Raw genomic sequence first — 24,316 nt, forward strand, 5'->3', positions numbered from 1 at the left:
AACAAATAGATTAGAAGCAAAATCAAAGTAAAAGACGCAGAAGAACATACTGCCAAATTAAAATGGAGCTTCGCAGGACACAATGCCCGACTGAAGGATAAAAGATGGAACAACGAAATACAACAATGGAGACCATGGATAGGAAAGAGAAGGAGAGGAAGATCACAAATGAGATGGGCTGATGACATTAAGAAGATCGGAGGACACAACTGGAAGCAAGTGGCGCAAAATAGAAGACACTGGATTGATTTGGGGGAGGCCTATGTCCAAAGTTGGATTACTTAAAGCTGAAGAAGAAGAAGTATGTAATTACAGATACTTGCTAAAAGTGCTGAACCGAAAAATTTACTTTAATTAAGTTAAATACGTACCGTTGAGGCAACACTAAGAGGGATGCACAAGGATCGTTAACTCTTTACATCAATTAAAACACGATAAACTCTGGGTCATCCCAGAAGTTAAAATAGTAGAAAAAATAAAGGGGAAGGGGTCAGAAAAAAGATATATTCGACGTAGGCGCAACGTTAATTAAATATCTTCTTATCATAAATTGATTATTAATATCTTCTTATCATAAATTGGTAATTAAATTGTCTATTATCTGTTTATTTAATAATATATTCACTAAAAATATAACAATAAAATTATTTGGTGAAGACATTGTCTCAAAGACGATTCAAAATGAATTTACGATTTGTTGCCTTATTGGTAAGTAGATTATTTTTTATGACCACATTTTTAATAAAATTGACGACTGAAGACATCATTTTTTGAAAGGAATATTTCACATCAAACAGCTTTTAATACAAATGAAGATAAAGTTTTAATCCAGAACTTTTTTATTAAGAAGCTTATAAATTTCAAATTGACACAAATTTCTTCTTCTTCTTACATTACTTATATATATATATGTATATATATATATATATATATATATATATATATATATATATATATATATATATATATATATATATATATATATATATATATATAAATACGTTCGAATTATCGGGTAAAGTGGTCTGTAATGAAAATCTTTCTTTTTCTGAGATACTCAATATTACGCTATTTATTTAATAGCTTCCTCAGGAGTAAACTAAAACAATTTGAACAATACAAAAAATGGCGTACAAATACGTTTTAAAATTAAATTAGTTAATTAAATTATATTAAATCCAACCAATTATTTTTAAACAATGACAAATGGTTCCAGCGTTGACTTTACAAAAGAAGTGTCTGATTTTCTCTCTCTTGGTCCAAAATTTAGTGTTGAGTGTACACCCCCAGATTTTAAGTTAGATATTTTTTTAGCTGATGTAGAAAATATCATCGATGAGGTAACAGTTGAATCTAAAGATATTCTTAGGGCACAAGTAACAAATGTAGTAACTAATTACTTACAGAATTCAAAATCTAAACCCCCCACAACAATGAACAAAATGTTTAAGTATGTAAAACAATATTTAAAGTTACATTCAGACATATACATTTTACAATCTGACAAAGGTGGATGTACGGTAGTTATGAACAAACAGGAGTATATCGACAAAACCTTAACGTTGTTAAACGACAAATCGACATATAAGGGTTTGGACAAAGATCCTACGTCAGTGATACAAAAAAAACTATAATGACCTAATAAAAACCTTAAAAAACCAAGATCAAATTACTGAACAAGTTGCAAAAAAGTTGATAATTTATGACTCATGTTTCCCTAAACTTTAATGTTTGCCTAAAATTTATAAATTTGACATTCCTCTCAGGCCTATTGTAAGTTCTGTAAAATCTACTACCTACAACATTTCTAAATTCCTTGCTGATACATTAACTGATGCCTTTGAATACCACAATAGTGACATTCCCCTAACAGCATTGTCAATGCTGTTAGGGGAATGCAGTTACCAAATGATTATGTTTTAATTTCTTTAGATGTGGTGTCGCTATTTACAAACATTCCACTAAATATGGTCACGGACATTATAGAATCAAATTGGAACCTTATAAAAGACTACACGACATTATCAAAAGACAATTTTCTACAAATTCTTAGCTTCATTTTTAACAACACTTACTTTAGTTTCAATGGTAAATTTTATTCTCAAATTTTTGGAACACCGATGGGTTCCCCAATTAGTCCAATCCTTGCAACTATTGTAACTGATCATCTCTTAGATAATGTGATTACGCTATTACCTTTTGAATTACCGTTTATATATAAATATGTCGATGACATCATATGTGCAGTTCCATCTTATCACATCAATACCACACTAAACATTTTTAATTTATTTAATAAACATCTTCAGTTTACAATTGAAACTGAGACAGATTTTAGTATACCATTTTTAGACACAAGAGTAATAAGAACAAATGACAATATTTTGACATTGGATTTGTACCAAAAGCCGACAGCATCAGGCAGGTATATAAATTACTATTCAAACCATACCACCCGTCAAAAATATAATACCGTACTAGGTATGAAAAACAGGATAATGTCCATTGTTGATGACAACTTTTTACAAAAAAATCTGGACATAATATACAAAATTTTTCGTAACAACGGATATCTTAAACAAATTTAAAAAAAACTGATTTACAGCACTAATTTCTATGACGGTCCCGTCCATGATTTTAACAACAAATCAATCAAGTATAAAAAACTCCCCTTTATTAATGGTCTAACTCATTCTGTCATATCCATATTCCAAAATGTTCCTAATATTAGTATAGCTAAATATAATACCATGAACAGCAAACAACTATTTTCAAAAATCAAAGACCCAGTACCAACCTTATATAAAAGTAATGTCGTTTATGAAATACTGTGTTTAGGATGTCAAAATAGCTACATTGGTCAAACTTGGTTCAATGGCTAAAACAACGCATCACACAACATAAAAGTGATTGCCGCTTGGAAAAAATACTTGCGCAGTGGTTGAGCACTATGAAAACACTGGTCATATGCTAGACTATAACAAAGCTCACATTTTGGCACAGACTGATAACTACAAAAGTAGATTATTTCTTGAGATGTATTACATTAACAAAAATAAAAATACTTTAAATTATAAAACGGACACTGGACAGTTAAGTAACATATATTTTAACATATTAAACAAAATTTATAAATATTAAAAATAGCCAACATTCATCTTAATAACAACTAACCTTAATAATTCATCAAAGAAATATCATTCTTCTAACGTTTTTTTTGTTATTTTTATTTTTACATTTGAAATAATTTTAATTTTTTACCGTATAGCTGTAACGAACGTGCTTAAGACAATTTAATCTTGACATTCAATATTTCGAATACTTCAATGTCAATTTTTATTTGCGAAATCTTTTAATTTCTGTGAGTGTTTTAAAATGTATTTGTACGCCATTTTTTGTAATGTGTAAATTGTTTTAGTTTACTCCTGAGGAAGCTATTAAATAAATAGCGAAATATTGAGTATCTCAGAAAAAAGAAAGATTTTCATTACAGACCACTTTACCCGATAATCCGAACTTATTTATAAATTATTTTTTGGTCGAAATAATCACTTCTAATATATAGGGGAGAGTCCTACAGTACCGTCACCTTAAGGTTTATCAACAAAAAAATCAAAATGCTAAAAGGTACATGTTTAATACTTCCTGTCATGTATAAAAGGACTATTATGCTGTCAATGAAAGTAATAAACAATCATAATGTTTCAAAATAATCACTTTATTAATGAAAATTAAAGATAAGGAAAACTCAAACTTTATAAAATTGGCCTCCAGTACCGGCCAGTAAATATATTTCCAATTAAACAATACAGAAATCACAAATATATTGTTTGGATAGCTCTGATATGTTCGCACAAGCCTCATGAACCCAAATATTACAGTTTCCACACTGTATCCAATCCTCTTCATGAGATTCAGTGCACAAAGGACAAACTGTCTCTTCTTCAACCGGTCTGCTAGGAGGAGGTAGGTTTTCATCTTTATTTTTCCTACTTTTCTTACTAACATATCTTCCTGACAACAAGCTTTTACCTTTTTGAACATATTTTTCTGAGACCTTATTTTTTTTGTTAACGTCATTTTCCACAAGTAAATTCTTCCCTCGTTTAAGTGATTCGACGCTTGTTTTGCCTGCTTTTTGCTCTTCCAGCATTTTTTTGTATGAAGAACCAGTTATAATTTCGCTTTTTTCAGCTTTACGACTCCGGGCAGTTGCTCTTCTTTTAGAAGCATCAGGAACCGGTGAGAGTTCTGTAAGTGCAGCTTTAAAATTGTCTGTGGATAGGTCAATTGTAGCTTCTTCTTGAGATTCTAATTGCCGCAAAAAAGCAATTTGTGATTTTCCATTAGCAAGAGTAGTTTGGTTGTCGGAATGCACAGAATTTGTAATATGGGCTACGAGATCAGGAGCAGGAGTAGTAGATGTTGGTTCTAGCAGTTGGGAAGATGAAGGCAACGGTTCTGATGTTGAAGGTGTTGCTTCTAGCAGTTGGGAAGATGAAGGCAATGATTCTGACGTTGATTGTTGTTCTGTAATGTTGGTTATGTTAGAACAAATAAAGTCCAAATCATTAAAGACATTTTTATCAAAGGGGTGTATGTCTGTGCAACGAAAGCCACTAACTGCGATTTCCATTCGAGAAACTCGATTAAAAGCTGAAGCAACTAAGCCAGCAATCTCGTATTCACTGATTCTAATACCGGGATTTAATCTCATCCACAAGTCACATGCATTATTATAAGCAGATTTAAATGGCTTCATGAACGTACGATCTAGTGGCTGTAGCTTATGGGTCGTATGTGGTGGGGTGCTAAGCATATGGATGTTATTTTTCCGGGCAAATTCAATAACATCTAAGTCCTTATGACTCGCATGTCCATCTAAAATCAGGAGAACTGGATTCTCGGCTGTAGGATTAGAATACTGCACAAAATGATGCATCCATTTTAAAAATAATTCGGCATTCATCCAGCCGTTTGGCTGAGCTTCGCCTACGCTCTCATTTGGGGCGTTAACCATTAGTCTTTCATTCATTCGGACTCGTGGAAATATAAAATATGGTGGAACAAATTGACCTCCAGCGCTCATTGCAAAAAGCACCGTCACGTTCTTTCCACGTTCTGCTGAAGTCAGTTTTCCTTGTTTTTGGTTTTTAGTAGCTAAAACTTTGGCATGTTTTTGGACAATGCTGACACCAGTCTCGTCGCAATTCCATATTTTATAAGGAGTGAATTTAAACCTCTGTATCAAAGTCTCTAAACCATCAAAGAAACGCTCAACCTGAGGTCTGTTAAATCCTACTGCTCTCATTAAGCTCGTTGATTCAGCACTCCGCAATGATAAATCACTATGTCTTTTCATAAAAGAATAATAATAGTTTTTCCCTGCCATTTCTTTTTCTTTATTAAACTGGTGAGACTGCTCTCATTAAGCTCGTTGATTCAGCACTCCGCAATGATAAATCACTATGTCTTTTCATAAAAGAATAATAATAGTTTTTCCCTGCCATTTCTTTTTCTTTATTAAACTGGTGAGGTAACTTCAACTTCTCTGCCAGTTGAAAAGCAAGACGTAAAAATTCTTGCCTGTTTAAAGGCATTAGTCTATTGGCCAAGTCTTTAACATGTGTCGCCAATGTTTCTTCATGTTCAGGTGAAAAAGTATTGTGAAAACGACCCATAACTGGCTCAATGGATATCTCTTTATTATTTTTAATAGCACTTACTCTGTCATTCAATGTAGTTCGTGGTATCTGATAGCGTTCGGCAGCTTGGCGTGCACTCATCTCATTATTCAGTACCTTTTCCACGGCTTTTCGCATGTTCGCAGGATCCCAGCTGCCCTTTTTTGCCTCACATGAACATTATTTTTATCACTTGGCATTTTTGCGTACCTGTGAAATCTTTTAAAAACGAACTTTATTATTGGCCGGTACTGCAGGACAATGCAGTGGCCGGTACTGGCGGAAACGAAAAAAAAAAAAAATAAGTTTGTTTACAGGTAAAAACAAACGCACAAATATTGATTTAAAGTATACTTTTTTATAGTTATATAAGTACACTATACATACCAGGAGTTATTTGTTTTAAACTGGATCTTTAAATGTTGAAAATCACCAACAGAATTTTAAATATGCAGTGTACGTCTATGATGCCCAACACAAATCTTTGCACTGACAAGAATCCTGTCGCGACAAGTTGACACCGCGCTGGGCTTGTACTTATAGGAGTGTCTAGCACTAATACCGATAATCATCACCGTACCATCTATTATAGGTTTGTAGAACTTTCAACTGGCCGGTACTGTATGCCGGCCGGTACTGTGGGACTCTCCCCTATATATATATAAATATAGCATCTTGATTCTCTCTCCTATTGACACCTACAATGTACTTTCTTAAAAAAAATTAAACTGTTTGTCCTTTGTTTAGTGTTGTGTAAATCTATTATTTAATGTTTATAATATTCATAGAAGTGCTGGATAGCCTACAATTTTGACGAAATGCCCCTGAAGGTGTTCTGAGAGTGAAAGTACCTGGGCAAGATTTAATAAAAAACGGTGCTCGATATCTGCCTTTTATTTGATTAAAGTTCATTTATTCGAGCATTCAACCATATATCACTTTATCCATGTTTTACCCATTTTTTTCACGCCTTCCGATCTCCTTTCATTTCCTTCAGCTTTTGAAATGTTTTTTGACTAAGAACTCCATGCGTTCCCTTTTAGTTAAAAATAGTTAATTATATCGACTTGATGTCTTCAATTTTCAGATTAAAAAAAATTAAAATCTGAATCAAAAGTTTTTATACCTAGTTTAAGTGGCTTTTTGCATGTGTGCAAGTAAGGCATATTACTATGTTTTTTAGTAAACCTATAGATTTGACTCTTAAAGTGGAAGTACTTATTTATAATAAAACAGAAAATATCTGATGTTAGCCAATCCTGTTAGATAATTTTTTTATTAATTTAATATACTGTTGTGTTACATGCACCTAATTGCTTTCCTGTGCATTTAAGAATACTCTTTTCACCCGAATCTTCCACGCACCGTTTGTACCGATGTTCTAGTCTCGGTAACTTTCTGAGATTTTGTGTTATCGCTCGAAATTCGGCCTCCGTCTCCCGTTTATTATTTCTATAGTAGAAGCCACAGTTAGAATGCAGTGCAGGTAAGATACGCAATGTATTTCTTACGGGAGAACGATCAACCACGTTGCCTGTTTGACCCGAACGGCGTATCAGGACCGGATTTAAGAATCATAGCACTAAAATATACGCGCACACAACAAATGCCTACGGTTGTATAAAAGATTATCTTTATTGTTTCAACTAAAGACTTATTTATACATCATCGATGTATGGTATAAACGTGTGGTGTGAGTGTTCCCAAAATTTATGACATCGGCGAAGAGGCCCAGCAAGGCGACCTGAAACTGGTACAGTCCAATTCACATGATAATACTTACGATAAGGGAGTGATATCTCGAATAAGGAAAATTGTACATGATTTTTTGTTTGGAAAACATAACACCAACCTTCGATAGCATAATGAACAGAGTAAAGGATGATGAGGACCTATCAGCTTTTTCAAAAACCAGATTTCGTAGGCTACTAAATGACATGAGTTTTAAATATGGTAAAAGAGCTCAAGATTCGATAATGATGGAAAAAAAAGATATCATATCTTGAAGAAACAAGTACCTCAGACCAATAAAAACATTGAGGAAGAAGGATAATGTAAACCTTGTTTATACTAATGAGTCTTGAACTAGCGTCGGTGCTTCAGTCAAAATGAAGTGAAGGGGCACAAAGGTGATAAAAGGGCTCTCTATTGAACTAAAAGCTTCAAAACAAAGAGCTCCTCGGTTTGTTCTTCTTCATGCTGAAAGCAAAACTAGCTTTGTGGCATGGACCGAATTAACTTTCTTGGACAAGAAGGGAACCGCCGACTAACACGACGAAATGGACGGGGATCTATATTAAGAATGGTTTGAGAAGACATTAATTCCAAACTTGCCGAAAGACAAAGAAAACGTTGCCGTTTTGAATAACGCGTCATAACACTCCCGCAAATTTGATTTCCCGAAAAAATTTTGAACCAAAAGGCAAATCAAGGATTGGCTAATCGAAAAGAACATTTTCTTCAAAGAAAATTACCTAAAAAATGGATTACTGGATACTGTGGCCACATTTAGAGACGAGTACGATAAGTACAAAATTGACAGAATTGCGGAAAAATATGCCGTTAAGATTTTGAGACTGTCGCCTTACTATTGCGAGCTCAGTGCGATTTACGAGGTATTAGAGGTTTTATATATACAGGCTTTTTTTATAGAATCAATTTGTTTTTTCTCTTATTTAACTCAGCTAAATTATTGAGTAAAGATTTTTAAAACAAAGCGCGTACGGTCCTGATTTCTCAATCGATCGCCAAACTACCACACACCTACCACTGTGCCGACATGAGCGGCATCGCTGCACACCGTAAGACCAACGCTGCATTCTAACTGTAGCTTCTACTATAGAACAGATGTTGTGTTTATACAGAGTGGAACAAAAGTCTGGAAATGCCTGATTATCTATTAAATGGTAGGTGCGAATTGTGCAATACCCGAGATAAGCCTAATCTGCAATATGGAGATTTCAAACTTCATAATAGCCATTCCGAGTGCATTTTGGGATAAATGGGACTTTGGCCAGAGTCCGTGAGAGGTATTATTAGAACAATTGTCGGCAAGATATGGAAGAATGGGGAAAACGATATGACATGTGTGCAACCATGAAGGGAATGAAAACGAGAGAGAGGAAAACTCCAATAATACATCACCGGGACTGTATTGCTCTCGACATTCTGGGACCATTTCCAGTAACAACATCAGGGAATAATTATTTGATGGTTGCTATAGACTATTTTCCCAAAAGGCCTTAAAGTAGTTGCACAACCCAACCAAGAAGCAATCAAAGTTGGTGAGGTCCTGCTTGAAAATGTCTTTTCCCGACATGGGGTTCCACTTCTGTTTTATTCCTACCAGGTGCGCATTTTAGTGCGAAGATTTTATACTCCCTTTTTTTTGGTTTTTGTATAGTCATTTTTAACCCAAAATGGCTATTGAGTTGTGTAATAATAGTCGTTTAATACATAATTACTCTTGTTTTAGTTGTTGGTGATAGTACTAGCGTCATTAACTACATCCTCACCGCTAGAGATAGCACCTACTGAATCAACAGAATTGGCAAAAGATCCAGAAAACACATCAGATGGGAAATGTAACCCCGATATTTCGAACTGCAGCAAAACAAGAGGATTTAGTGGAATGATTGGTGTTGCACATGGGTTTGGTGAGGCTGCTAAGGCTGCCATAAAATCATTTGTTGGAATTATAAAGAATATAATTGGTATCAAAGACAAAGAAACTCCTATAGATATACATGTCTCCCCTGAAGTTGTTCCCGTACAGGAAATTGTTGTTAAATAACTCAAAAAGTCTGCGTTATTGTCATAAATATATCTTTACTAACGGGTACATGTTTTTGTTTCTATACATATATGTTTTTTTTATAATTTAATTTTATAAAATCGAAAAGACAGGTAAAAGATCACGTGTATAATACATAAAGTTATAAGTGAGATTCTGGTGTCTTCTAAGGGCTAGATATTAAAAACTACATCCTACCTACCTACTGATACTACTAATGATACTAACTTATATATAGTAGATAATTAAATATATATACATAATATATACCGGGTGGTCCAATAAGCCGATCTCTCGGCTATATATCAGAAACTATTTATGTTATAACTTTAGAAGAAAAAATTCCTTAGTAAAAGTCACCAATAGAAATCGCTGGAAATAATTTTCAAGTTTCTGGGTTAACCGCTAGGGGGCGTAACCTGTAAAGAAAACTTTGAAAACCAGTTTTTTGGGAAATATGCCCAATTATACCAAGTGTTAAATATGTAAATTAGAAAAAGGCCTAAATTCTGCACAAAGTTGTTTAAGTACTTTTTTTAAATTTTTTCAAATAAAGGGTGGGGAGAGTGGGAAAGTATTTGTGGATAAATGCCTATAACTTTGGTTTGGATTAACCGATTTTAACGAAATTAGTGTCATTAGAAAGAGTGATGATGAATTAATTTACATCTACTATAAAATAATTGCATTTAGTTTTAATTGTCATAGGTAGAGGGTACTTTCGAATAGAAAAAATTAAAATTTGTTTTTCTTTAAAATGTTTAATAGAAACACCTATTTATTGTAAATTATAATGGAACTGGATTAAATTCGTAACAAAATGGCGCAAATCGCATTTTAATAGCTTTTGTCGAACTCGAGATATGAATAAAAACGCCTAAACCTAATTATAGTATTGACTCAGCCTGTATTATAAATTAAATTAAAAAATAAGTCAGTAGGTACTTTCAAATTTTTTATAGCAGATGAATCTGAATGTTGATACATATTTTGACCATTGTTACTTCATATGATTAAAAATAGTTTTTTCGAAACTAAGTAGGCTACGACAATGAATTTGACGGGGAGTTCATATTGTTTATTTATTGACAGCAGTCAAAACATTCGTAAGAAGTGTTATATTATAATTCGAATTGAAGATTGCACTTTTTTGAATAGATAATAATATTGGTAATATTAGTAATTAATTATCAGTACTAATAATTCGTGATGAGTATATCAAATGCAGAATTGTATGATATGATTGGAGTTTATTTCGAATGTCAGCAAAATGCCGCTATTGCCTCACGTACATATTCGGTAAGATATCCTGACAGGAGACATTATGGCAAAGAAGTATTTGAAAGAAAGGCAAGAAGATTAAGAGAAACTGGTAGTTTTCATCGTTCTTGTTTTAAACGACGTAGTAGAGGTATGACCGGAGATAATTAAATCAATGTTCTTGCTTTAATTCAACAAAATCCACATATAAGTAGTCGGCAAATCTCTAGAATTAAACATACCCAAAACTACTGTTCTAAGGATTTTAAAACATCACAGGTTGGTTTTTCATATTATAAATTGAACGTTTAGATCAGAAACTTGGCATTCCCTTTAAACTTTAGATTCAACTGTTATTTTAATATTCCGATAAAAACGGCAACACGGCGCGTTTATCCTTTTATCCGTTTCTTAAAAATACTTATGCACGATTTATCTTGTGAAACAATTTTGGATTTTTTAAGATTTTTTGAGTCTAAGTAAATATAGTGGTTTCTTTTTCACCAATATTTGTTGTTCTGTTTTTTAGACTGCATCCTTATCATGTAGTTCTCCACCAAGCTTTACATGAGAGAGATTTTGATGCAAGGCTGGATTACTGCAATTGGATGTTAGGTCTGCTAGAAGAACAACCGCATATCATGTCAAAGATTTTGTGGACAGACTGGACAGACGAGGCTCCGTTGAATAGTGCGGGTGGTGTTAATCTGCATGATATGCATTATTGGGCTGAAGAAAATCCGCATTGGATACATGTGGTGCAGGTTCAAGGTAGATGGAGTCTTAATGTTTGGTGTGGTATAGTTGATTAAAAGATCGTAAGTCCATATTTCTTTGAAAGAACTTTAAATTGCGAAACACATTTGGATTTTCTGGAAAATTGCCCTAAAACAGTTGCCTGTTTTATTGGAAGATATTTAATTACAAACAAGAAGAGATATTATATTACAATATGACGGGTGTCCTGCGCACTTTTCCAGACGAGTTCGAGATTATTTGTATGCAAGTTATCCAAATAAATGCATTGGAAGGGGAAGTCTATTTTCATGGACAGCTAGATCTTCAGACTTAACATGTCTTAACTTATATCTGTGGGGAAGATTAAAGGTCTTAGTGTACCAAACTCGACCAACCACGCGAGACGACATGAAACAGCGCATTATAAATGCAATAAATAGTATATCAACAGCTGAGATTGAAGCAACTATTATGTCTACGCGCGAAAGATTACATCTTTTTGTGGACAACGATGGCAAACAATTTAACATTTAATTGGACATTAAGTTTTAATGATCGAGATATTTGTATCATTTTTTAGACCCCTTAATGTTGTAGCCTTCTTTGCACCCGTAGGGTATTTGGGTTTTAATAACTTCTCATTGGTTTAATATATCGCTTAAAATAATTATTGAGAAAATGATTCCCTCCTTACATGGCATAAATCATATCAATCGTAAAGGTGCAAAAATCTAAATCCTATATCAAAATCACCTTCAAGACCTATGACCCCCACCCCCGACAAAAAATTTCTGGGGAGGAGCCACTGAAAGGTGCAACAATCAAAATCCTGTATCAAAATCACCCTCAAGACCCATGACCCCCCTGACAAAAATTTCTAGATCTGCCACTGTACAGGGTCTTGAATATTTATGATCTCATGGTATTTTGCATACAACAATTTATTTTAATCTTGATCTATTTTAATTATAACAAAGAATTAGAGATTTATCATTATTTATTTTCACTTAGATAACTAATGACCATCTAAAAGGATAAAAACCCAAATAGAGGAAGAAGTGGAATACAATAAACCTCTAGTGCAAATATTTGTCGATTTTCACAAAGCCTTTGACACAGTTAAGCTAAGTAAAATACTTCAGTCGCTTAATGAATGCATGCTAGACTATAGGTATCTTCTTCTTCTGGTTCCTATCCGTTTCGGACGTTGGAAATCATATTGGCAATCATGACCTTGCTCGCTGCGGCTCGAAACAGCTTTGTTGAGGTTTTCTTAAACCATGTTCTTAAATTCCGCAGCCATGATATTCTCCTTCTACCGGGTCCTCGCTTACCTTTGACTTTACCTTGCAATATAGACTGCAGCAGGGAGTAACGGTGCTGATTTCTTATAACGTGTCCCAGATATTGCAATTTTATGCGTTTGATCGTAAACACAATCTCTGGTTCCTTCTTCATTTTTTCTAGAACTTCCTTGTTCGTGATCCTTGCTGTCCATGATATTCTCAGCATTCTTCTATAAAGCCACATCTCAAATGCTTTAAGTTTTTTAATAGTGGTGTCTGTAAGCGTCCATGCCTCCGCCCCATACAACAACACAGAGAAAACATAGCATCTCAAATGTCTCATTTTTGTATCTAGGGATATGTTGTGACTTTTGAAGATGGCGCTCATTTTGTTAAAGACCGTTCTTGCCTTTCCTATGCGGCACTTTATTTCCTGTACATTGCTCCACTGTTCGTTTATAATGGTTCCAAGGTAGCAATACTGTTTTACTCGCTCTATCTACGTCCCATTAATGTATAGATGAGCCCCATTTATATTCTCCTTGCTGATAATCATTTGTTTCGTTTTGTGGGTATTAATGTTTATTAGTCCGTACTGTTGACTGTACTCGTTTATTCTGTCCATTAGCCTCTGAAGTCCCTCTAAACTATCTGCTATCACCATGGTGTCGTCGGCATATCTAATATTGTTTACTCTTTCACCATTTAGAAGGATGCCTTCGTCTATTCCGTAAAGAGCCTCGTTAAAGATTTTCTCTGAGTACATATTAAATCGGCGTATAATACAAAATTTATACTGGAACCAATCAGCCACAATAAGAACGAATTTTGGAGGTGAACCAACGGAAATGATCCAGATTCTACGAGGCGTTAGACAAGGTTGTATACTTTCACCTATATTATTTAATCTATATTCAGAGGAAATATTTAGTGAAGCCTTGGAAAAATGCGAACATGGAATACTTCTAAATGGAGAACGCCTAAACAACATCCGTTATGCAGACGACACCGTTATTTTTGCAGACAGTTTGAACAGTTTACAGCAACTGATAAACAAAGTAAATGAAGTAAGTGAAAGATTTGGACTTCAAGTAAATAGAACAAAAACTAAATTTATGATCATCAGCAAAAATAAAGTTAGAGACGCTCAACTACTTATCAATAATACACCAGTGGACCGAGTAAAACAGTATAACTATCTTGGAACAACAGTAAATGAACAATGGGATCACTCACAGGAAATAAAATGTAGAATGGAGAAGGCTAGGAGTGCATTCAATAACATGGCCAAACTCTTTAAAAGCCACAATCTTAATCTGGAGATAAAAGTAAGGCTCCTACGATGTTATATCTTCTCAATATTGTATTACGGAGTTGAATCCTGGACACTAACTGAAGCAATGGAGAAAAAACTTGAAGCCTTCGAGATGTGGCTATACAGGCGAATTCTAAGGATATCATGGACAGACAAGATAACCAACGAGACCGTATTACGAAGAGTGGGCAAAGAAAGAGAGGTGATGTATACCATTAAAAGGAGAAAGTTGGAATATCTCGGACATATAATGAGAAACAGCACTAAATACAGATTACTGAAGGTAATCCTACAGGGTAAAGTATTCGGAAAGCGAGGAATTGGGAGAAGGAGAATATCATGGTTGAAGAACCTGAGGAAATGGTTCTCCACAACAACAACGAATCTATTTAAAGCATCAGTCAATAAAATAATTATAGCCAGAATGATTGCCAATATTCGGAACGAATAGGCACTGAAAGAAGAAGAACATATTAAATATCAACGGCGATAGGATACATCCCTGTCTAACTCCACGTAGTATTTTTATGTGATCTGTTTCTTCTCCGTTAATTTTCATGTGTGCGGTCTGATTCCAGTAGAGTTCTGAAATTATTCTGAGGTCTTTGTCATCCAGGTCTGCTTCTTTTAAAATGTTTAAAGACTATAGGTATACAAAATTATTATACAATTTGGTAATCGTTATATTTGGTAATAATATAAAGCGGGGGTTAGATAAGGATAAGGTTTAGGTGACCTAATGTCACCTAAACTTTTTAATACTGTGCCGAAACACGCTTTTAAGAATTTTGATTAGCTGAGAAAGGGAATGATAATAGATAGAGAATATGGAGATGGACTTCTTATGTTTCGCCGATGATATCATAATAGCTGAGGATCTAGGAATGACAAGAGAGATGGTAGAGGAACTGGCTATATAGTGGCTATAGAAAATGTAGGTTTAAATATAAACATCTCGAAAATAAAAATAATGACAGCAGTAGCACTCTTCTGAGTGGGCAGCATATGGAAAACTGAGAGAAACTTTTAAGAGTGAACTGGCAACACGCCTGAAGAGAAAAGTATTTGATCAGTGCGTCCTCCCAGTATTAGCATACGGAGCAGAAACACTTACTTTGAGAAAAGCCTCGGCTAACAAACTGAGGGTCACACAAGGAGACAAAATAAAAAATGGAGAGTTCAGGAAAAAATTCCAAGATGACTGACGTCATCGAAGAAATAGCCAGACTAGAATGGAGATGGGCACGGCACATAGCTAGAATGATGGATCGGTGATGGACAAAGAGGTTGTGAAACACGATGAAGAGGCCTATGTTCAGCAGTGGACTTTTGATGCTGGATAATGATATGAAATTGTTGAAGCTACATTTGTAAAATTGTCTGTTATGTTGTATTCAATCTGTTTTGCCAAATCACCATAGATGGATGAATACAATGTACATCAAAACATGATTTTGTTGTAAGATGGTTGTAATCGAAGATAAGACTCTCAAATTAGAGCCCGGTATTTTAAAAGAAAATGAAAAAAAAAAAAATATTCTGTGTTTATTACATATTTATTTGTGACAAAAATAATCTTTTGTGCAATTACTAACCAATAATAACCCCCGGTGGCGGAACCAAAATTTGTGGATTCTGTGGAGGCACATAAACATTGACAATTTCTGGATCATCTGGAATACCTACGATATTTTTAACAATTCCAACACCTGATTTTACAGCAGCTTTAACTATATCTCCAAATCCGAGTGCAGCACCAACAATTCCACTTATCCCTCTTGTTTTGGGGCAAAGCGAAGGGTCGTCTTCACATGACAAAGGTGCATCTGCTTCGACAGTCACGTCGTCATCCTGTGGTGACTCAACAGGTTCAGAATCCAATAGTATTGAAGACTGAGTTAGAGATGCAAACGCTGTCACCAAGATCTAAAAATATTTTTGAATGATACGACTAATATTCAGTGCCTTATCGATAAAGTGACGAGAAGAGGAAAATAAGTTGCAGAAAATTATTGAAAAATAAAAACTGTATGTACATATCGAAGAAAAGAAAAAAATCAATACAATAATGTCATGATGGGTGTAAAAAAATCTGGGTTAATAATACAGAATAGAAGTTGAACCACAAAGATGGTCTTCTTCTTCTTCTTCCTTCTTTTATGTAGGCTTTAAAGCTTGTTTCTTCTTTAATATTAGCCTCTTAAATTGTTGCAATTATAAATATAAATATTCAAAGTATGTTTAATAAAAATTTGATGAAGAATCTGGCAAGTAACATTAAAGAGATAAGAAAAACCCAAAACAGAAGTAATAAAGCAATAGAAAGACTTATTGCTGATAACCAGACTTAAAGAGAAGAAAATAAAGAACTGAAGAAAGAAAATATGGAAATTAAAATGGAGTTAAATGAAGTAAAGAAAATTATTGAATTCATGGAAAAACAAAGAAGAAAAAACCGAGTAGTAACTGGACTACCAATTGTTACATACGATCAAAGCGTTTTAAAAGAGAGAATGAGAAACTTCATTAACCATAATTTGGAGAAAGATGTTTAAATTAAAAACGCATACAAACTGGGAGAGAAAACTTGCCTGATGGAATTAGTGGAACATGAAGACAAGGTAAAGATTATGAAAAATAAATCCAAACTAATAAATGTTAAAGAAGGGAAAATATACATCATTGACGATACAACGAATAAATACAGGAAAATTTAAAAAAGAATTAGAAACCTTGCACGAGAAGAAAAAGAGAAATGAAATAATATAAGAATTGGTGTAAATAAAATATAGATTAATAAGGTAGGATGGAAATGGGACAATAAAGAGGCAAAAACTAGTAAACCATTGCTCCAAAAATTCTATGACGAACCAGGCAATGAATGGACATGAGCAATTATAGAAGAAGCAGCAAAGGTACAGAGATATATATATATATATATATATATATATATATATATATATATATATATATATATATATTATTGTGATATTTAAAGTCTTGGTGCGCCAAGCAATAATTAGCTAATTAATTTTTGATTAATTAAAATTATTTAAATGATATGATTATGACTCTATCACAATTTTTAATTCTTTTATCTCAGGGTTAAATTCGTGCTTCAATATCTATGCTATTACATGTGAAAGGTAAGGTCCAGAGAATACCGGAATAATAAAAAACACATATGATCTAACACTATATATTGAAATAAAAATAATGAAATAATTCACACTCAAAAGTTTTCAATAAACAAATCTCATATAAGGATTCTCAAAATTTTGTTCTCCGTACGTGAACAATCAAAATTAATGGTACAAACAATATTAATTGGAAAACTCAAAATTCCAAACTATTCTAACTCTCCTAATCAAAATATTTATATCCTTTCTAAATTACGTGTAAAAATTGTGTTATCAATAAAAGAAAAAAAACTGCAGAAAACAAAAATATCTCTCTCTGATGATGAGTGGTCCAAATCCTTGTTCCTTGTAGACTGTATTATCTCCTCTCAACCGCTCCCTATGTAATCAGCAATCTTACAACAGATTGTTGCAAGTATATCGTACTTAATGATCTCCTTCAAAAGCAACAATCATTCAAATTATGATAGCCTTTCTCCTCTCGATAAACTGAATCTCTCGTTGGCCCGAGTGAAAAATGACTCTTGGAATATCTTCTCTTTACGATAAACTGAATCTCTCGTTGGCCTGAACAGTGACTCTTGGAATATAAGTAGGAAAATATGACTTACAATATTTTGCTGCTTCAGCTTCTGTCAGATACACTAACTCCACAAAAACTCACTAACATTCAACACTACTGCTTGCTACATTTCGGAAACCGCCAGAGAACAATCACCGTTCGTCCTACAGACTTCGAAAACCAACTCCTCTTCCGTTCTCTCTCCTCAATCTCGCTAAACTTTTTCCTACATACTTATCCCACCTTTTTCAATCTCCGCCAATCAAAACTCGTCACAATTCCCCCATTTTTTCATTTCGATAACAAACAAATTTTTACCTATAATTATAAAATTTCCTAAAACTTATTTACAGATAATATTTTCTATAATTCTTAAAAACTAACAAAAACCTCTTTCTAAAATCTCTTCTATTTGTCTCTAATCACTGCATTAATGTATTTTGGAAAACCCGTTTCAATTGTCTTTGGATTTCACTTAAAATTATGCGGGTCACTCAAGTATAACAAAGAAATAATTTATGTATAGCTTACATTTTGTTTAGTACAGGTAATCCAAGAATTTAATAACTTTCCTTCTTTGAAATGTTTGTTGTTTATTATCTTACTTATCTGAATTATTTTAATGTTTTTGAACTTTGAAATATTTTAATCAATCCAATATTTTTCTCGATTTTACATATCATAACAAAATATATATATATATATATATATATATATATATATATATATATATATATATATATATATATAAATAATGACCAAGACTGTGAGTAATGAGTAACAAGAAAAGAAAAACCCCTAAAAATGCAGCGAGCAACGAGCGAGAACGTAAACAGTAGATACTGTTTATGTTTAAAACTCACATGCAAAAAGAAAGTGTCCAATGACATGGCACACAATAACAGATTAGTTCCCTATCTCAAAGGATGGACTTGCTGAAGCATTTAAAAAATAGACGTACTAAGTATAACAGAGATTGATAATGAGAACTTCCTTATTACCAATGGAATGTCACAAAGCAAAAGGGCAAAAGAAGGTGTAGGCTGCCTAATAAACAGTGACCTAATTAAGAATATTAAAGACCCTAAAGATAAGACTGGTAACTGCTGAACATAAATTAGTTGACATAAATGATGACGAAAAAGTAGCTAGCAAAGACTTATTCTGGGGTAAGGCCTCAGAGATAATAGACAGTTTAGAAGACATTAACAATATCGTATTAGGGGATCTAAATGGTCGGGTATAAGAGATAAACATATCTCAGATATTTTAGGACCATATGGAGAAGAAATAAAAAACGACAATGGGGAAAGTTTTATTGTTCTATGCAGAGAAAACAATTTAATAATAATAAATACATTTTTCCAACACACAGATTCACACAAATATACAAGGGAAGTCAAAAGCAGAGCAGAAAGATCCATCATAGCGTATGTGTTAGTAGACATACCATCAATGCAATGTAATAAAGACGTAAGAGTAAAATGAGGAGCTGAGATAAATAGTGACTATTATCTAGTTGTAGTTAGGACCAGTTTGGGAGTACGACGAGAACCAATAACCAAAGATAGAAGGGAAAGAAGTAAAACTTTTGATATCCGTACTATAGAAGTAATCAACTCATATAAGTTAGCGGACAAGAAGATAGCAAATAAGTTCGAGAATGACATGGATAACTACGTAATATAGCATACTGAGCAGGACGGTGATTTAGATCAAGATTGGCAGAAACTGAAATTAGGGCAACTAAATGGTAGTAAACAAATATGTGGAATAACAAAAAATAGCAGATGTAAGAAGTATACAAACTGGTGGAATAATGAAATAAAAGCAGAAGTGAAGACCAAGAAGATAGATTGGAATAGAGAAAAGGAAATTCTGAAGAGTTAGGATTCGAAAAGTCTCCACAAACACCAAATCAGACAAGAGACCACGAAAGACACCTACTGCATGACAATAATCACATCTTAGATAGTTAAAAGTAATATTTCGAGAATCTACTGAACACCCAAAATGATGTAGATAGCAACCAAGAAGAACAAGAAGAGGTAAAGAAAGAAGACCAAAATCCAGGCGAAATAAAAGATTGTTAAATGGCAGTTATTCTACTTATCTTTGAAAAGGGAGATAGGCAGAACTGTAGTAATTACAGAGGTATACCATTAATGAGCATTCCATCCAAAGTGTACGGGGAGATAGGCAGAACTGTAGTAACTACAGAGGTATACCATTACTGAGCATTCCATCCAAAGTGTACGGGAGAATATTAGAGAAACGTCTTTTACAAGAAGTTGATTCTTGAATGGAATAATCACAGAGTGGATTCAAAAAAAGCACTTTTTACTATTAAGAAATTAATATAAAACGCACGGAACTCAAGCGCTGAGTTATATCAAGCCTCTATTGACGTAGAAAAAGCATTTGATAGTACTTCAAGTAGGTGATAGACATATGCTTAAAAAAGAAAGGTGTAAATACCAAACTTAGGGAAGCGATTATGAGTATATACAGATATACAAAGAACGGGGTCAGAAATGATAATATGGAATCTGAAGAGTTTACAGTAAATGAGGGTTTACGTCAAGGGGCAATCACAGGCCCCTAGGCTCAGTACTACTTAACATCGTTTTGTATGACATAATTAAAGAAAGCAGAACAGAAACCCTGAAACTGAACACCAATGAAACAAAATTTGAGGATTAATGAAGAGAAAACGATGTTGGCAAAAACAAAAACCATATACAACGAGCTAGTGGATCTTCAAGATGTAATAATAAACAACTCTGCACTTGAAATATAGACGAGTATGTATACCTGGGACAATTAATACATAAATATGGATTCTTACTTCTAGAAATCAACAGAATAATGAAACTGGATTACGCATCTTTTGGTAGAAATGCAGTTATATTAAAATCGAAGACGCCATTCAAGCTGAAGGAGGCAGATACCAACAGTGACCATACACTTATAATAGCAAAACTAAAACAAGAACTACCAATAATTTTAAAATCTGTTAGAGATAGATTAAATTACCAATTAGAGCGCCTCCAAGAGAAGCAGGTTATAAACAGACTAGAGGAAGAAATAAATATAAAACTAAAGAATCCAGTCAAACAGAATATAGAAGAAGAGTGGCAGATCATACAGACAGCCATGTCGGATACAGCGAAAAAGTGTATAAGAAGAGAGCATATAAAAAGATGGTAAGACTGGTTCGATGAAGAATGTGGGAATGCTTTGGCAAAAAGAAACAGGGCAAAACTACAAAGAAATAAAGAAAATACCCAAAATGCCATCGAAAACTATGTGGCAAAAAGAAGGAAAGTGAAAAGAATTTGCAGAAATAAGAAAAGAGAACAGCTAGAAAAGCAATTGAAAAACATATAAAAAGCTCACATAAACAAAGAGATAAAGAATTTCTACCAAGCAATTAAGAAATCCAGAGAAACTACAAAGAACACAGTATTGTATATAATACACAGTATTGTAGAAACAAATAAGGCTTACTTCTAGGTGAAACAACAGAAAAATTAAACAGATGGGCGGAATATTTCGATCTTTTAAATACAGACCAACAAGAGGAACTTGAGCGAAATGAGAATTGGCAAGAAGATGAAGAAGGGACGTGCGAGGAACCAACTTTGAATGAAGTCAAGGAAATAATAAGAGATCTAAAAAATAACAAAAGCGCGGAAGAAAGTTGTATCCTAGATAAGATTTTTAAGGAACGTGGCAAAAGATTCAAGGAAAGGATATTTCACTTGATACTAATAATTTGGCAAAACGAAGAAATGCCGAAACAATAGAATACCGCTCTTATTTGTAATATCTATAAAAAAAGAAGACAAAACGGAGTGCGAAAACTATACAGGTTTAGCACTATTAGAAGTAGTCTATAAAATACTGAGAACAAAGTGTTTGGAGTATACCAGGGAGGTTTTAGACCAGAAAGAACAAGTACTGATTAAATAAGTATGTTAAAATTTATCGATTTTAAAAGCATATGACTCCCTAAATCGAACGATGCTATATGAGGCTATGATAACATTAGAAATACCAGAAAAGCTTATAAGGCTAGTGAGAATGACGCTTAGGAACACGATAAATAGGGTAACAATGGAAGGAAGCTTTTCGAGACAGTTCACAGCGAATAGAGGTTTAAAACAAGAGTATCTGCTTTTAACCAATTTATTCTACGTGGTATTAGAACAAATCATAAGAAGATTAAATATGAGCACAAACAGGACTATTTTCAATAGCAGGGAACAGTGCATAGAGTACGCGGATGATGTGGTGTTACTAGCGAGAACACAAAAACATTTAGAAAAAGTTTTCCAGAAATTTTAAGAAACAGCAAAAAGATATGAATTAATAATAAACCAAACAAAAACGCAATATATGGAAATGAGAGGAGACATAACAAATAATAAGAAAAATATCAAAATGAAAGGAGCAGAGACTGTCTATGGTTTTGAAAAAGTGTCAGAATTTGAATACTTAGGAGTAACTATAACGAACACGGGAAAAGAAGAAAAAGAGACAGACTAAATTCATTACTGAAAGCAAAAAATGTGTCAAGAATAGCTAAACTGCGAGTCTACGAGACAGTAATCAGACTCAAAGTGATGTGCGCCAGTGAAACGTTGATTATGAACCAACAGGAAAAAAGAAAGTAGAGATCTGGAAAAAAAAGGTGCTCAGAAAAATCTTCGGAGAAATAACGTCGGCAGAAAATATTTGGAGAAGAAGAACGAATAAATAAATAATGAGGATGTATGGAAAACCAGCAATTACGGCAAAAATACGAGCCCAAAGAGCTAGATGGCTTGGTCATACGAATTCCAGAGAATCGAAATGTTAAAACAATACTGAAGGAGGGAACAAAAAAGGGGAAAAAAAGAAGAGGACGTCTAAAGAAGAAATGGTTGGAAGCAGTAAAGCAAGACTTGTCAGAAATTGGAGAGAGAAAGCAAGGGACCAAAAAAAATGGAGGGAAATAACCAAGTTTTATATATATATATATATATATATATATATATATATATATATATATATATGCAGATAATTAATTTTATATTATTTGGAGGGTTTATTTAAAATAAAAAAAAAACTAGATACTTACCAATAAGGCAACAATCCGTAAGTTCATTTTAGATCTTTTGCGAGGCAATAACTTAAATGATTTAATTTCTCTACCTTTAACTTATATATTATTATTAACGACGACATAATTAGTTGGTGGGCCAGTTTATTATGAGATTACAATTTAATTCATAGGTAGGTAGCTACTACCTACTTTTAAATTCATTTCACTTATAATCGTAAGCGATATAAGAATAATAATAGACTATAAAATCAGATCAGATTTTTGTATTAAGAAAAGGCAGCAAATTCGGACCCCCAATTGGTTTTTACTTAATAACATTTATACTAAAGTAGTTTAAATTTCAATTTACGAAAAAAAAAACTAACATTATCGATGAATAACTTTTCTTAGTTTAAAATTTTTTTCTAAAAGTATATGTATGACTCTGCTAATTTTTCCAAAATAGGCACTTAAAAAAGTGCTGTAAAATTGGCCCCCCTTTTTCCCCGTAATTCGTATCCCCTAGAAATCTAATAGATTATGACTGATATAGAAATATTTCACAGTTAAATAAATATATAAATTTATTTCAGTTTTAAAATAGATTAATTAACAAAATGTGTACAAACTTGACTTTTAAGTGACTTAAATACAAAAATATTAAAATTAATTAACTTTTTTATAAAAGGCGTAGTATTATTATTTGGTTTAGGCATTGGTTTAGGCAACCATCAAAATAGTTGAACAAACGGAGCCCATTAAGCTACGGCGAGAAGTCAGACAGGGTGACACTATATCACACAAACTATTCAATCAAGCTTTGGAAGATGTTGTGAGGAAATTACAATGGGAAAAACGGGGTATTAACATAAATGGCCAATACTTGAATCACTTAAGATATGCAGACGACATTGTATTAATAACAGATAAAAGGGAAGAATTGCAAAATATGATGGATGAATTAAATAGCGAATCAACAAAAATAGGTCTAAAAATGAATTATAATAAAACGAAAATTATGACCAACCAACCAGAAGAATTATAGAACAAGTAAAAGAATATGTATATTTGGGACAACTAGTTAAATTAAATAAAAAAAATCAGACCGGTGATATAAAGAGAAGGATACGGTTGGGTTGGGTATCCTATATACTAAAAAATAGAAAATACCCCCAATATTTTAAAACCATAGTCTTCAACCAATGTATATTACCTGTTCTCACCTACGGTTCTCAAACTTGGACGTTTACAAAGGAAAACATGGAAAAAATAGCAAAGACCCAAAGAGCCATGGAAAGGCAAATGCTGAACATCAGGCTATCAAACAAGAAAAGAAATACTTGGATCCGCAACAAAACAAAAGTGACCGATGTATTAACGCAGATAGCAAAACTTAAGTGGAAGTTCGCTGTACATACCATAAGACAGAAAGACGACAGATGGAATAAG

General features: G+C 33.3%; 2 protein-coding genes across 2 annotated transcripts; one reads left to right on the plus strand and one right to left on the minus strand.

Moving 5' to 3' along the window:
• Window positions 1-619: 619 nt before the first annotated feature.
• LOC140450126 (uncharacterized) lies at window positions 620-9,517 on the plus strand. Its single transcript, XM_072543564.1, has 2 exons — window positions 620-708; window positions 9,160-9,517. Exons 1-2 carry the CDS (start codon window positions 682-684, stop codon window positions 9,475-9,477), a joined length of 345 nt encoding a protein of 114 aa, XP_072399665.1. The 5' UTR covers window positions 620-681; the 3' UTR covers window positions 9,478-9,517.
• A 6,096-nt stretch (window positions 9,518-15,613) lies between these two features.
• Window positions 15,614-23,016, minus strand: LOC140450128 (uncharacterized). The gene is made up of 2 exons (XM_072543565.1): window positions 22,904-23,016; window positions 15,614-16,002 (listed from the first exon to the last, which is right to left on the minus strand). The coding sequence occupies exons 1-2, from the start codon at window positions 22,928-22,930 to the stop codon at window positions 15,667-15,669; spliced, it is 363 nt and encodes a 120-aa protein (XP_072399666.1). The 5' UTR covers window positions 22,931-23,016; the 3' UTR covers window positions 15,614-15,666.
• Window positions 23,017-24,316: the final 1,300 nt, after the last annotated feature.

The sequence above is a fragment of the Diabrotica undecimpunctata genome, chromosome 9 (assembly GCF_040954645.1).
Source record: "Diabrotica undecimpunctata isolate CICGRU chromosome 9, icDiaUnde3, whole genome shotgun sequence".
In the NCBI taxonomy this organism is placed as follows: domain Eukaryota; kingdom Metazoa; phylum Arthropoda; class Insecta; order Coleoptera; family Chrysomelidae; genus Diabrotica; species Diabrotica undecimpunctata.